The sequence below is a fragment of the Camellia sinensis genome, chromosome 11 (assembly GCF_055761805.1).
Source record: "Camellia sinensis isolate YWXY chromosome 11, ASM5576180v1, whole genome shotgun sequence".
NCBI lineage: Eukaryota > Viridiplantae > Streptophyta > Magnoliopsida > Ericales > Theaceae > Camellia > Camellia sinensis.
In genome coordinates, this window is record NC_138971.1 from 101,550,237 (window position 1) to 101,564,032 (window position 13,796).

The 13,796-nt window shown below is 33.7% G+C and overlaps 1 protein-coding gene across 1 annotated transcript; it reads right to left on the minus strand.

Moving 5' to 3' along the window:
- Nucleotides 1-289: 289 nt before the first annotated feature.
- LOC114288181 (glutathione S-transferase U10) lies at nt 290-5,344 on the minus strand. Its single transcript, XM_028231665.2, has 2 exons — nt 4,884-5,344; nt 290-840 (listed from the first exon to the last, which is right to left on the minus strand). Exons 1-2 carry the CDS (start codon nt 5,211-5,213, stop codon nt 478-480), a joined length of 693 nt encoding a protein of 230 aa, XP_028087466.2. The 5' UTR covers nt 5,214-5,344; the 3' UTR covers nt 290-477.
- Between the last annotated feature and the right edge of the window lie 8,452 nt (nt 5,345-13,796).

Below are 13,796 nucleotides of genomic sequence, written 5' to 3' on the forward strand. Positions count from 1 at the left end.
ATCCAATTCGGCTCAGAGACTAAGTTGATGGACATGTGAGTTGGCCTGTGGGCCTAGCTGTTGATTTATTTATTTATTTATATATTTTGCATAATACCTAACTAGCTCACAGGTTGGCCAACAGGCCAATGAGAAAGTCATCTCAAAAACATTTGATTATATACATTCTCATGCCAAGCGAGCCTGGCAGGGCTAGGCTTCACGCCCAATCCCAACCCAGGCTGGGCCACTCAGAATACGAGCTTGGGTTCGGAAAAAGTTCACCAGGCTTGCTCGGCCTGGTTTTAGGTTATAAAAAGTGAACATATCATGTATTATTTTCAATGTAAGTGCATAACTAATTTGCCATAGGATTGACATTATCCTTCAGTTATTTATAGTCTGAAAATGAAAATATGAGGTTTTTCCAACGCCTACATATTTTGTGAAACCAAGTTCATGAGCATTCTCTTATTTGTATATAGTGCTCTCTGGCAATCAAACTTGAGGAGACTGGAAGTACTTCTCTCTCATCTTGGCAACCAGTTCGTGATGACCTGGGAGCGTCTCCTTCATCAGAGGGTGGTCTTTTAGAGTGGCCACCCATGATGTGAAAGCAGGGTGCTTCTGTGAATCAACAACCACGGCGACTGCTTCATGAAAAGCGTCAAAGTTGCAAGCACTCGATCCCACCACGATCCCAAGATATCCGATGGTCTCACCATTAAGGAAAGGGGATTTTCCTGGAAAATCCTTCTCGAGTCCTTCCTCAAGCACCTTCAGCAACTCGGAGAAGTCTTGTATGGCTTTTTCTTGCTCTTTTCCAGAGGACTTGATGATAGGGAAGGTACTTGGAAATAGCTGGTATCAAGAAAATGCATTCAGTATTATTCATTAGCATTCCAAAAATTAATACCCCAACATTCAGGTCAAATTTTATTCAACAATAGTCAATATTGAAGTTGAAGAAGAAGCCAAGAGAAATCACTATAAGCCTTATGCTGATCGTGCATCTGTCCAACCTGCTTAACCAGACCGAACCGATCCAACCTAATTAATTTTGGGCGGATGCATATCTTTTATCGAACAAATACGGATGAAATATTTTAAAATTCATGCATACGATTCGGATAGCAGATCAATTATCCTGGCCCACATGCATGGATGGAGGGAAGTAAAGATTAGGGGGTACGTGCCCCTCTTCAATTTTGTATAATTACACTATTACCTATATATTTGTAAAGGTTTTTTTTTTTTTTTTTTTTTTTTTTAATTTACACTCTAGAAAATTATAAATGTGCCCACCCTAATTTTAAGATCCTTTGAAAATTAATATTTAAAAATCCTTCTTAATTGAAAAAGGTGGAGACTCACAAGTCTTACAATTTATTCACAATGGCATGTCAAGTTATGTATCAACTTTTAATTTATTACAATTGCATAAGAGCTTTGAATTCATAAATGACTATTTTTTCTCCTCTCTCTTTTCTCTTATTTTTCTTATTGGATAAATTACACATGTGATCCTTGTAGATTGTCCATTTTGTCAATTTGACTATCTACTTCCAAGTTCCAACTACATTAATTTTTTTTCTTCTCATTTTTCACATTATGTCAATTTAATACAATTAGTAATTATTGTTAATAAATTGAATATAAATTAAGAAAAAAAAATGATCCATTCACTCTCTTCAAAATGATTAAGGGATTGACACACAATTTGAAATATAAGCCATGTTTGTAATTTGTATGTCAATAATGCTATAACGATCATATTTTTTTTATATTATATTTGAAATACCACGTGAGTTGTTACCACTAGATTAGTTGAATAAGTCTCATTACTTATGTTTGTTTGCAATGTAGTGTTGAGACCTTAATAATAAAGTAAATATAATATAAAAATGTAGTCATTATAATATTATTTTTTGAATTTTCATAGTTTTGCAAAGTATTTTTTTTTTAAAGAAATATTTATGTTTTGTGTTCCTTATTAATTTAAAATTTTTGTATTATATTATTGTCGTTGATTATTGAATTTTTTTATTTATTGTAAATTTGTGATTAACCAGTGCCCCTCTTAAAGCAATTTGTTAGCTCCGTCACTGCCTGTATGAATCTGATTCGTCCGTAGATAAAGTTTTTTTAAAAAAAGAAACTACTAACAAGTAACAATATATAGTAGTATTAATAAAATAAATATTTTTATGAAAATGGAAAACAATACTTTAGAAATATACATATGTGGTACCATGGCCTATTATAGACAAATAATATATATTTTTTTAAATTACTAGTTATTAGAGACTGTGAAAGTTACGAATTATATTAAAAAAAATGCTCAAAATTCAAACCGTTAAATTGATTGCATCCATCCGCCAACCCGCATGGACCGCTTAATTTGCATTCGCCAAACCGGTGAATGGATACGGATTGATTTTTTTTTTTTTTTTTTAATTCGCCTAATTTTGTATGGATGACGAATGAGATACCACCCGATCCAATCCGAGCTGCAATCACCCTTACTATAAGGATATCAAGGAAAATTAAAATTAAAACTGTTTGATTCATAACGTTACTAATAACTAGGGTGGGTACTGGTCCGCAAGTTTGCTCGTCTCAACTCACGTTTTGAAGAGTTTTTTTTTTTTTTGAACCAGCACGTTTTGAAGAGTTTGAGATTGACATTTAAGCTTATACCTAAGATGTATTGGCTAAATATTAAGATTTTATGTTAACTGAACTACAAAATTATTCATTTTTGAATTTATAATATTTATTTTTATTTAGGCACTATTTGACATTCCTTATTTTAGTACACTTTTTTATTTTTTTATATTTTTTAGATCATATTACCTCTCTATTTTTTTGAATATATTTTCGAATATACTTATTTAAATCATTCTAAATACTCTCTTAATATATATGGTTGTTTTGTTGGGTAGATAATACCATTTTAAGACTGAGTTTGATAGGGACTTTAAAGTCGCAAGTCTAAGCTAATCTGAGCCTAAACGTGGGATATTTTATAATTTTTAACTTAGGCCGGGCCCGAATTCAGCCCAGCTAGATGAACACTAGAGAATTATACATGAAGCATATGACAATTTAACAATAGAGAATTAAAAAGGGGATTATGGGAAAATGGAAAATGGAGAAAGTAATTGCAAATTAATGGGGCTTTTCCCTAATTAAGCTACAATACCAAGCTATTTCCTAAACTAGATCTAGTTTTGACGAATTTCCGAAAATAAGCTGAAACGTGGTTAGAAACCATGCTTTCACCATTTTTATAACCCAATTGTAGAAAATTTCTAAAATCGAAAACGTGGTTACAAACCATACTTTTAAGGAAATTTAATTTATACATAAAGCGTGGTTCCAAACCACTCTTTTAAGTGAATTTTTTTTCCCCAAAAAACGTGGTTGTAAACCACGCGCTTTTACTATTCATCAAAGAAACCACGATTTTAACGAAAATGTTTTCAATGAAAAATCAAACCCAGCACTCACACTCTTCTTTCTCACACACACTCTCACTCACTCTCTCTCTCTCTCTCTCTTTCTCTCTCTCTCTCTCACACACACACACACACCCACAACACTCACACACTCACATCAAACATATATAATTTTTAATATACATAAATTTTATTTTATAAAATTGAGGCCAATATTAAATATATTTAATAACAATAATTTATAATAGCAAATAATAATCAATGATATAATTTTTATAATTTTTGTAAATATAAATCATTTTTATATAATTTTTATCTTTCAAGTGGTTAGAAATAATTTTTTACAAATTAAATTGAAACAACCATACGTATGTGTATAACCTGCCCAAAAGTTAAAATGATAATTATTTTTTACCCTTAAATGATAATTATTTTTTATTTTTTATTTCTTAACCAAATTAATTTTTAATTTTTTTAAAAAAAATTATGAAAAGATTTTTACTAAATGGTAAAGCTGTCATAAAATTAACAAATAATTAAATAAGTTACCAACGTAAGAAATCACTTATCAAAAATTTTTTAGGCTATGTATGGTTTGATTTTTAGAATTTTTTTTAAAAAATTAAAAATTAATTTGGTTAAGAAATGAAAAATAAAAAATAATTATCATTTAAGGGTAAAAAATAATTATTATTTTAACTTTTGGGCAGGTTATATACATACGTATGATTGTTTCAATTTAATTTGTAAAAAATTATTTCTAATCACTTGAAAGATAAAAATTATATAAAAATGATTTATATTTACAAAAATTATATAGTTGATTATTATTTGCTATTATAAATTATTATATATATTTAATATTGGTCTCAATTTCATAAAATAAAATTTATATATATTAAAAATTATATATGTTTGATGTGAGTGTGTGAGTGTTGTGGGTGTGCGAGTGCGCGCGTGTGTGAGAGAGAGAGAGTGTGTGTGTGCGCGTGTGAGAAAGAAGAGTGTGAGTGCCGGGTTTGATTTTTCATTGAAAACGTGTTTTGGAAACACGTTTTTACATTTTGGCTAAATTTGTGGTTATCATCCATGCTTTCTTTGGTCAATAGTAAAAGCGTGGTTTACAATCACGTTTTTTGAAAAAAAAAAAATTTAACCACGCTTTATGTATAAATTAAATTTCTTTAAAAGCGTAGTTTGTAACCACGCTTTTACGATTTTACAAATTTTCTGCGATTGGGTTTCAAAAACGGTGAAAGCGTGGTTTCTAATGACGTTTCAGCTTATTTTGGAAAATTCATCAAAACTAAACCTAGTTTAAGAAATAGCTTGGTATTTTAGCTTAATTAGGGAAAAGCCTCCAAATTAATGGAGTACAAGTGACATATGTATTCGGTAGAAATGAGAATTGTGTCCTAGAACACCATTGGCCTAGAAGCATACCTTTTGATCATAAAAATTGGCCCAGAATCGAAGCTTGGCTCTGTCATGGGGATCCTCTGGGAATAGCTTGGGGGTGTTGTACCAGAACTCATCTATGTATTCAAGAATGAGAAGCGACTCAACAATGGGTTTACCTTTGTGAACCAATACAGGTACCTTCTTGTGAACAGGGTTGTATTGCAATAGCAATTCACTCTTGTTTGTTAAATCTTCCTCTATGTACTCATAGGGTATGCCCTTAAGTTTAAGGGCCAAAGCAACTCTAGTGCAATAAGCGCTACCCCATGTCCCATACAACACCACTTCACTTTTTTTCTCCATATTATCCATATTCTCTCTCTGTCTCTCAATATATGCATCTGTATATGCAGTTGGAGGCTTATATAGAGTTCATTGGTACTATGTCTATTATTATTTTAAGGCATTGGGTGAGAAATATTAAAGTAGGTTATTCCCATCTTGAAGAGCAAGAAATTGGAATGGACTTCATTTTATATGTTTTAATGACTTCTTGTTGGTAAAGATACGCAACCTGATGTCCTTTGGCTCGTAAACTTTTCCTGTCATCACAAAATAAAATTTCCATTAATTTTAATTTACATTACAATTTTTTTTTAATCGGTAAAAGGTTATTTACAAAATAAAAAAATTTATCATATTACAATAACTGTAAAAGCCCAACAATCAGCCCAATAAAGAGCCCTTATAATGGGCACCAAACTACCTTACATCAGGGTAATTGTAATCCAACTACAAAAGTCCAACAATCAATGCAACAAAGACCTCTCAAAAGAAATAAGTAACCCAATAACCAAGGTAAGAAAGAGCCCTGTAATGGCGAAGAAAACAAGAAGCTATGAAGCACAAGTATAGGTATGAGTATTGGTACTGGTATGATATGGGTATATTGATACGGTAAAATTTTAAAAAAATAGGGTACGGGTACGGCTTGATACGCTTGTAAAAAAATATTTATTTTTAATTTAAACTAATGCAAAAATTAATTAAATGATTTAATTTGTTAAGGTCCAACCTATAATTAACATTTAATGCCAAAAGGAAAAGTATAAATCAAAATTAAATGTCAATATATTAAATAACTTACAAACCATAGTTTAATTTTAAAATCATGCTAAGCATAAAACAAAAACTAAAAAAGAAATCTAGTGAAATGAGTTTTATCTCTGTAGTAGAAGGAAAATATTGTTTCAATTGAGGTACGGTACGGCTTGGATATCTACTAGGTACGTCTGGGTAAGTCAAAAATTAAGAAGAAAAAACTTGGGTACGTGTTTTGTGTACCCGGTACGTATGCAGAAGTACCATACGAGGTACGGTACGCCGGTAAGTACCCAGTACGGGTACGACATGTTTTTCAAAGTACCCATGCTTCATAGACAACAAGAGAACAAACAATCACATAATAGGAAAGAAATTAGGGAGATTTATTACAAAGTTTTTTAATTAGTCCGTAACATATTTTTGTATTTCAATAAGTCTTTTTATTTGGACATTAGATCCATCAAATCTTAATTCTTATATTTAAGGTATTTTATGAATGATTTTACCCTTACAAATATTTTTTGAACAGTTAGCAGCTTGATAATGTGAATATTTATATTTTACAATGTAAATGTTCGCATTGATAGTGTGAACATTCACAACATCACGGAACATTCACCCTGTTAATGTAAATATTATTATTAGAGGTATTTTAGTAACTATGACACTCATAGGACTTATTAGAATATAAGAAAATAATTTAGACCAAATAAAAAATAAGTAAGTGAAGAAAAATGTATGAATAAATACCCTAAGAAACTATCAATCTTTGCATTTGGCCCTCTCAAATTAGAAGTATACTAAAATAGTAAATTAACCAAACTCAGTTGATTTTTAAACTTCAAATTCAACCAGCCATATGAATTTGAACATTGCTTTTTTGTCTGCAATTTTTTTAAGCTTTGAGCATCACTTCACTCAGGACAGTAAACAAACCCATTTTTTCTTTTTGGCTAGTTAGCTTTGTTCTTAAGTTGGACATTAGTTAAAATTCTTGCTAATTGTGACTACACAGAGAGATCTTGCTGGTGATAGGGAAGAGGTGCTGACACATATTTTTAGGCATCTCCACCCTCTCTTATTATTTTTTTTTTTTAAAGCAAGCATCTCTAACTTTTTTTTTTTTTTTTTTAAATCAATTTTTTTTTTCTATTTTATATTCGTACAGATTTATACAGATTTAAGTAGACTCAATTCTTATTTAAGATACATTTTGACACACATTTTAACTTTATTATTGAAACATTTACGCACTTTCTAAATTAACAAACATTTAACACATAAAATTAGGTTCTCATTTTATCATATAACAAACTTTAACATATAAATTTAAAGAGTTTATAGGAGATACCGTTGGATGCACAATTGTACAAGTCTCATTGAAATAATTGGTAACATAAATATGCACACAAAAAATGTGTATATATATATATATATATAATAACACCACATTATCACTCAATGATAAGTGATGATGTAAGAGGGGTTTATTATTAGTGCTTTGCTCATTCACCATATTCCAAAGCTATAATATTTTTGCTTGAAAAAGGATGGGTCAAATTTGTGTGATGTGATCTGAAGTTAGTGGAGACGTTAGTGGAGTCAGTATGGGTCTTCAAAAGCTAATGTGGAGATTATTGGAGATGTTTCTTTATGGAGTTGGAAGGAGCCTTGGGTGCTAGTCTGCTGCTTCAATCAATTGTGGAGTTGTTGGACATAATTTCGGTAATAATTAAAGTAAATAAAATAAATAATAAAATTAGGGTCTGGCTTTGGTCCAGTCCGCCATCGGACTGGACCGTGCTGTTGGGCCCGTGGGGGCCTACTATGGGTTCCGTTTTGAAAATTTAAACCGTTCAATGTGTAAAACTCGGCGAGTACTATATGCTTGTGAAAAATCACGTTGATCGAATATCGATAACTATGTGATCAAATCAATTTTGTATAAAAAAAATGGACGGTGAATAAATTAACGGTTGATAAAAAACTGTTTTGATCACATAGCTATCGATATCCGATCAACGTGATTTTTCACAGGTATATAGTACTTGACGAGTTCTACACATTGACGGTTCAGATTTTCAAAATGGGACCTGTGGTGGGCCCCCACGGGCCCAACATCACAGTCCAGTCCGATGGTGGACTGGACCAAAGCCAGGCCCTAAAATTAAATTTTATAGTATTTTTACAGATAGTTTATGAACAAATTTGTGATTGAGATCAGTGTTTGAACATTGTATTTTTAAGACAGAATTTCGTCCTCTCTAATGGTGTTTGAGAACAATGGACGTCCTATCTCTAGGATACAACAATCCCCGCAAATGAAGACAACACACTCTTTGATTATACAGCGAACCAAAATTATGTTTTGCACTCACAAAATTCAGACTCACACAGATGAAGAATACAAGAAGAATGCTTGAACGTGAGAAAGTTGGAAAAAAAAAATTGGAATGGGGGCTGCCTTTATATAGGCTTGTTGGTACATATTCAATTTAAACAGCAAAGGCACGAAGAAGGGACATAACCTTTCTTTTAAAATAAAGAGACACTATGAAATGATTGCACCCTTTCATTCAAATGGAGGGTTGCACCATTTCATTCAAATGGAGTCTATTTCAATTCAACAATCTTCTGTGTAAAAAAAAAATACTGAAACAAAGTACATAAATTACTTACAAGAAGTTCTTGTACCGGAATGTTAGAATAGTAAAATCACGATCAAGTTGAGTGTGTGATACTATATCCTTAAGACAGATTTGCCGCCACACAGGTGCTCATGGATTATCGGCGTCTATCTCTCAAGATATAATGATCACTTACACAGACTGTAGTAGCACTACAAACAATCCGTTCTAGCGAACCAGAACCTGAGTTCTAAAATTCTCTTAAAACTCTAAAAACTAGTATGAAGAATAAATGCAGCACAAAAGGAAAATGGGAAAGGAAAAAATGGAATAAATTGAATCTGCTGGAGGATCCTATATTTATAGGCCAAGAGCTGTCTGTTTAGAAGCCCAAAAAACCTTTCGAACAAGTGTGAAACCTGGAACCACCGGAAAATGAAGAGTGGCGATCAAAGAGGCACTGTTTCGGGAAGCAAAAATTTCAAATTTGAATTTTGGCGCAACAGTTTGAATTAATCTGTTAGGATTTCAAGTTTTTTTGCAAGAATTTTGAAAAACGTCAAATAAATTTTGTCCAAAAAATTGAAATTAGGACCCAACCCGACCCACAACCCGCATCTGCACCCGTGCCAGCACCTGGCCAGGTTCGGCCGGCCGGCCTGATGGCAGCAGCGACGCGTGCGTGTGGTGGATTTGGATCAAATCCACTTTGTCCATAACTCTCTTTTTTACAAAACTTGGGGTGCCCTTCGGGGCCCATTCCAAATATGTCAACATAAAGCTTATATACTCGTATAAGCTCTCTTATTGTTTCTATATGGGACACCCAAAACATGGTAGCCCACATTTGACTTCCCATTTGACGAAATCGAAAATGATGTCAACTTCCCATTCACTCAAAAATGGTTTTGACGATCCGTCTTCATCATGTAACTTGCCATGCAGTAAGGAACACGTCACCACCTCAAATGACGTATGGGCCCCACTTAAATTTGGGCTTAAATATGGCCCAAAATAAGCCTATAAAATCAAAATTTTCAACAATCCCCCACATGAATGGAATTGATGGAGAGAAAATGCAACAACATGATGTTTCTAAAGATAGTACAGAAATCAGAGATATTCTGCAAATGATAGGTAGCTTTTGGTTTTGAACATTCCCTTGTGAGACACTATCGGATTTACTAGCTAATCAGTGAACATGATGTCTTGAACGATTCAACCATTTGTGTAAACCAAGGCAATAGAACTTACACACCATATTTCTAGACACAGTTTGGTTCTCACGATTGTGTTCATTTTGGCACTGAACACCCTGGTACTTCATGAGTACTTTAGAGAATTGTAGCCCTTACAAAACTCATAGAACTGGCCTTATTCATACTCATATAGGTGATTCTTATGAAAATTATTCTGCCATACTCCACTAGGTATTCTTAGATATAAGAATCATTAAAAGCATTGCTTATCTTAACACGCTGCAGACATTACTACTTCATCATAGAAATAGGTAGGAGTTCGATTCCCCAGTGATCCTTGTGAGTCATACACAACTTGGTTGTCCCTTTGAACCTAGATCTTGGGATCTCCAGTCAATTAGGTTGGGTTTCTGTTGTGGTAACTCTTATTAAATAGGCTTAAGTCCTATTTCCTTTGATGAATTCTTAACTAGCTCTCTTGCTAACCCTTTGGTTAGTGGATCTACTATATTGTCTTTAGACTTCACATATTCAATGGAAATAATTCCATTAGAGAGTAGTTGTCTAACGGTGTTATGTCAATGACGAATGTGTCATGACTTACCGTTATACATATGACTCTGCCTTCTACCTATTGTCAATTGACTATCGCAATGTATAAATATAGCAAGCAGAGTTTTTTGGCCACATTGGAATATCTTCAAGAAAGTGACGAAGCTATTCTGCTTTTTCCCCAACTTTATCTAATGCTATAAACTCTGATTCCATAATAGACCTAGCAATGCAAGTCTGTATGAAAGATTTCCAAGGCACAGCTGCACCACCAAGAGTAAAGACATACCCATCGGTGGATTGTGAGTCTCTAATATCCAATATCCAGTTTGCATCATAGTATCCTTCAAGTACCGCTGGATATCTAGTATAGTTTACCCCAATGAGACGAGTAAATCTGAGATATCTTAGAACCATTATTATAGCTTTCCAGTGTTCTACTCTTGGCTTACTTGTATATCTACTTAATTTACTTATTGTATAAGGTATATCTGGTGAATGCAGTTCATTAAGTATATTAAACTTCCAATAATTTGGACATACTCCAACTGAGAAATGCTTTCCTGTACATTATTAGAAAGAAACCAATTAATATCCACAGGTGTTCTAGCAAGATGATTATTATCTTTGCCAAATTTGTCAAGTATTTTTTTAAAGTAATGGTACTGTGATAAAGCATATCCTCATGATGTTTTGGTAATTTTCATACCAAGAATTACATCAGCAATTTTCATATTCTTCATGTCAAAATGTTCATTCAACATTTTCTTAGTAGTTTTGATCATATCATTATTACTACTTATGATGAGCATATCATCAACATAAAGACATACTATAACATAACCTTTGTTTGTGTTTTTTTACATAAACACATTTGTTATATTTATTAATTTTAAATCTATTTGACATCATTGCTCTGTCAAATTTCTTATGCCATTGCTTTGGCGCTTGTTTTAAACTATATAATGATTTAACCAATTTACATACTTTCTTTTCTTTCCCTGGAACAGAAAATCTTTTTGGTTGTTCCATATAAATTTCTTCATTTAACTTACCATTTAAGAAAGCTATTTTCACATCTATTTAATGAATTTCTAATTTGTATAAAGATGCAATGGCAATTAACATTCTAATGGATGTTATTCTAGTAACTGGTGAGTATGTGTCAAAATAATCAAGACATTTGTCTATATCTTTTCAGCACAAGTCTTGCCTTGTATTTGTCAATTGATCCTTCTGCTTTCATTTTCCTCTTGAAAATTCACTTGTACCCAAGAGGTTTATAACATGGTGGCAAATCCACTTCTATAAAGGAGCCTCAGGATTAGACATAGCTTCTTTAAAAGTTAAAGGCTCATTTTCTAACAAAAATATTAAAAAATCTAGACCAAAAATTTTTGAGATTCTAGCATGTTTACTACGCCTAGGTTCCTCTTCTTTATTTTAGCCCATCTCTTGCTCTTGTGCTTGATCTTTTTTTTGATCATGACTAGTAATAGCATCATAAGATCTTTTGTTAGTACTAGTTTCTTGTCCAGTTTTATTAGGAAACACATGTTCAAAGAACAATGCATTTCTAGATTCAATAATAGAATTTACATGTATTTCTGAGTATTTTGACTTATGAATCAAAAACTGATATTGTAGACGCGCCCTTGGGCCTCACTACAGTTTAGGACTCAAAGTCACGGTCCTGTATCTAATCTCACGGAGTGCAATGCAAGACCGATGACTAATCAAAGAGTCCAAATCCGACAAATTATTTTGGAAAACAGATATTTTGAAAGAAGTGTCAAACATGGACTGCTTTGCCAGATACAGAGTCGCCACCTAAATATTTATTTTGGGGGAATTTAGGAAACCCTGACTCGTTGCCTAAGGCCACGTGTCCATCATCACCAAAGTTGCCTCAGCTCGGGAACTTGGGTACGATTGGGGAAGGTCACTTCGTGAGCACCCCCGCTCGCCCGATCAAAGATCGGCCTTTACTAATCATGATATCTAGTTTTGAAAACACTATGCGTTCTTATTCCGGTTATTAGCCTAGATTTACTATGTGATGCGCATAACATACAAGTATAGACTGGATCACCTGAATTGGAACAAAACATCTCATGTTTGTTTATTTGAAAATGGTTTGATGGTGCTACCCGCAAGTAGGCTAAGACATGGATTTGCCACCCTCGGGTGGGCTTAGAAAACAAGATGATTTGTCACTTTCAAGTAGGCTTAAAACTCACATTCGATGAATTGTTCCAATCCAAATAACCCAACCTTCACCCGCAGGCATTCAGGCAGGTATATCACATAAGTAAATAGCCTCATGGTAAGCATGCTATCATGGCAGTCACTCATACACATGCAAGGATACTAAACCATAAAACTTACTGAGTACTCCAAGTCAAAACAAAAGCTATGTTAGAAATCCATACATGATCCTAACTATACAGAAATGCCTAATGCAACACATGCAAAAATCCAACTACAATAGGCTCGGCTATTCTAAACATGGCATATGAAATGCTACAACTAACAAGTATTCAACTCGGAATTGAAATACAATGCAGTTAGTATGATGCGCCGAGCCCGGTGCATACAATACAGATGAATGATGCAAACATGCAAGCATAAGTATGCTAATTGAAACATGCCTTAATCTAACCATCATAAGCGGGTAAATAAAAGGGAGAAAGACGTGGGGTTGGAAGACATACATCACACGCACACACACTTATTACAATTGTGCCCTCACTCGAAGGGTCCGAATAAATAATACAAGTCGCCTAATTAACTAACTCACGAGCTAATTAATTATTACAAAACCCTATGAATAACTAGTTACAACTAATTATTACACAACGTAATTAATTAACAAATTAATTATTACAAATAACAAATGCTAACTAACTAGTAAGCAGTAAAAGAGAATAGCTCCAGCTCTGTTTGAAGAAGAGGAGGGTATGTATGCTCACTTCGGTTTCTTGCCTCGAAACGCCTTCCAGTTGCTCTTTAGAGGCTCTATTTGCAGGGTTTTTTCCAGTGTTTGTTACTGCAACTTACCAAAACACTGCTGGGGAATTCACCAGTGGCCTGCCAGCCATGAAAGGAGAGATGCTGGCCAACAACAGGACACTGCCGGCCAAGGGTGTGACACTGCCGGCCTTCAGTGGTGCACTGCCGGCCACTGGTGTGCTGTGACACCAAACTGTAACAAAGCACAAAATAGAGGAATGAGAGGGTCTCCCAAGGGTATATACGCACTATGCTGCCCCAAATCACCTCAAAACATCAAGGGAGAGGCCTAGTCGGATCCACAACCATCAATCACGTATCCCGATGCATGATGGCCAAAGATTCAACTTGTGCAAATCAATATGGAAATGAATGCACAAATAAAGCAAGTAAAGCCTAGAACTCTATCATGATTCATCAAGAGCTTCGGCGACCGAGAATTGAGATACGTTCCATCACTC

Bases quoted from the DNA above. Each gene is read 5' to 3' on its own strand.
- LOC114288181 (XM_028231665.2), bottom strand. From the start codon at position 5,213: ATGGATAATATGGAGAAAAAAAGTGAAGTGGTGTTGTATGGGACATGG. The intron at 841-4,883 runs GTATGCTTCTAG...TCTTGATACCAG, and splicing joins CCAATTTTTATGATCAAAAG to CTATTTCCAAGTACCTTCCC.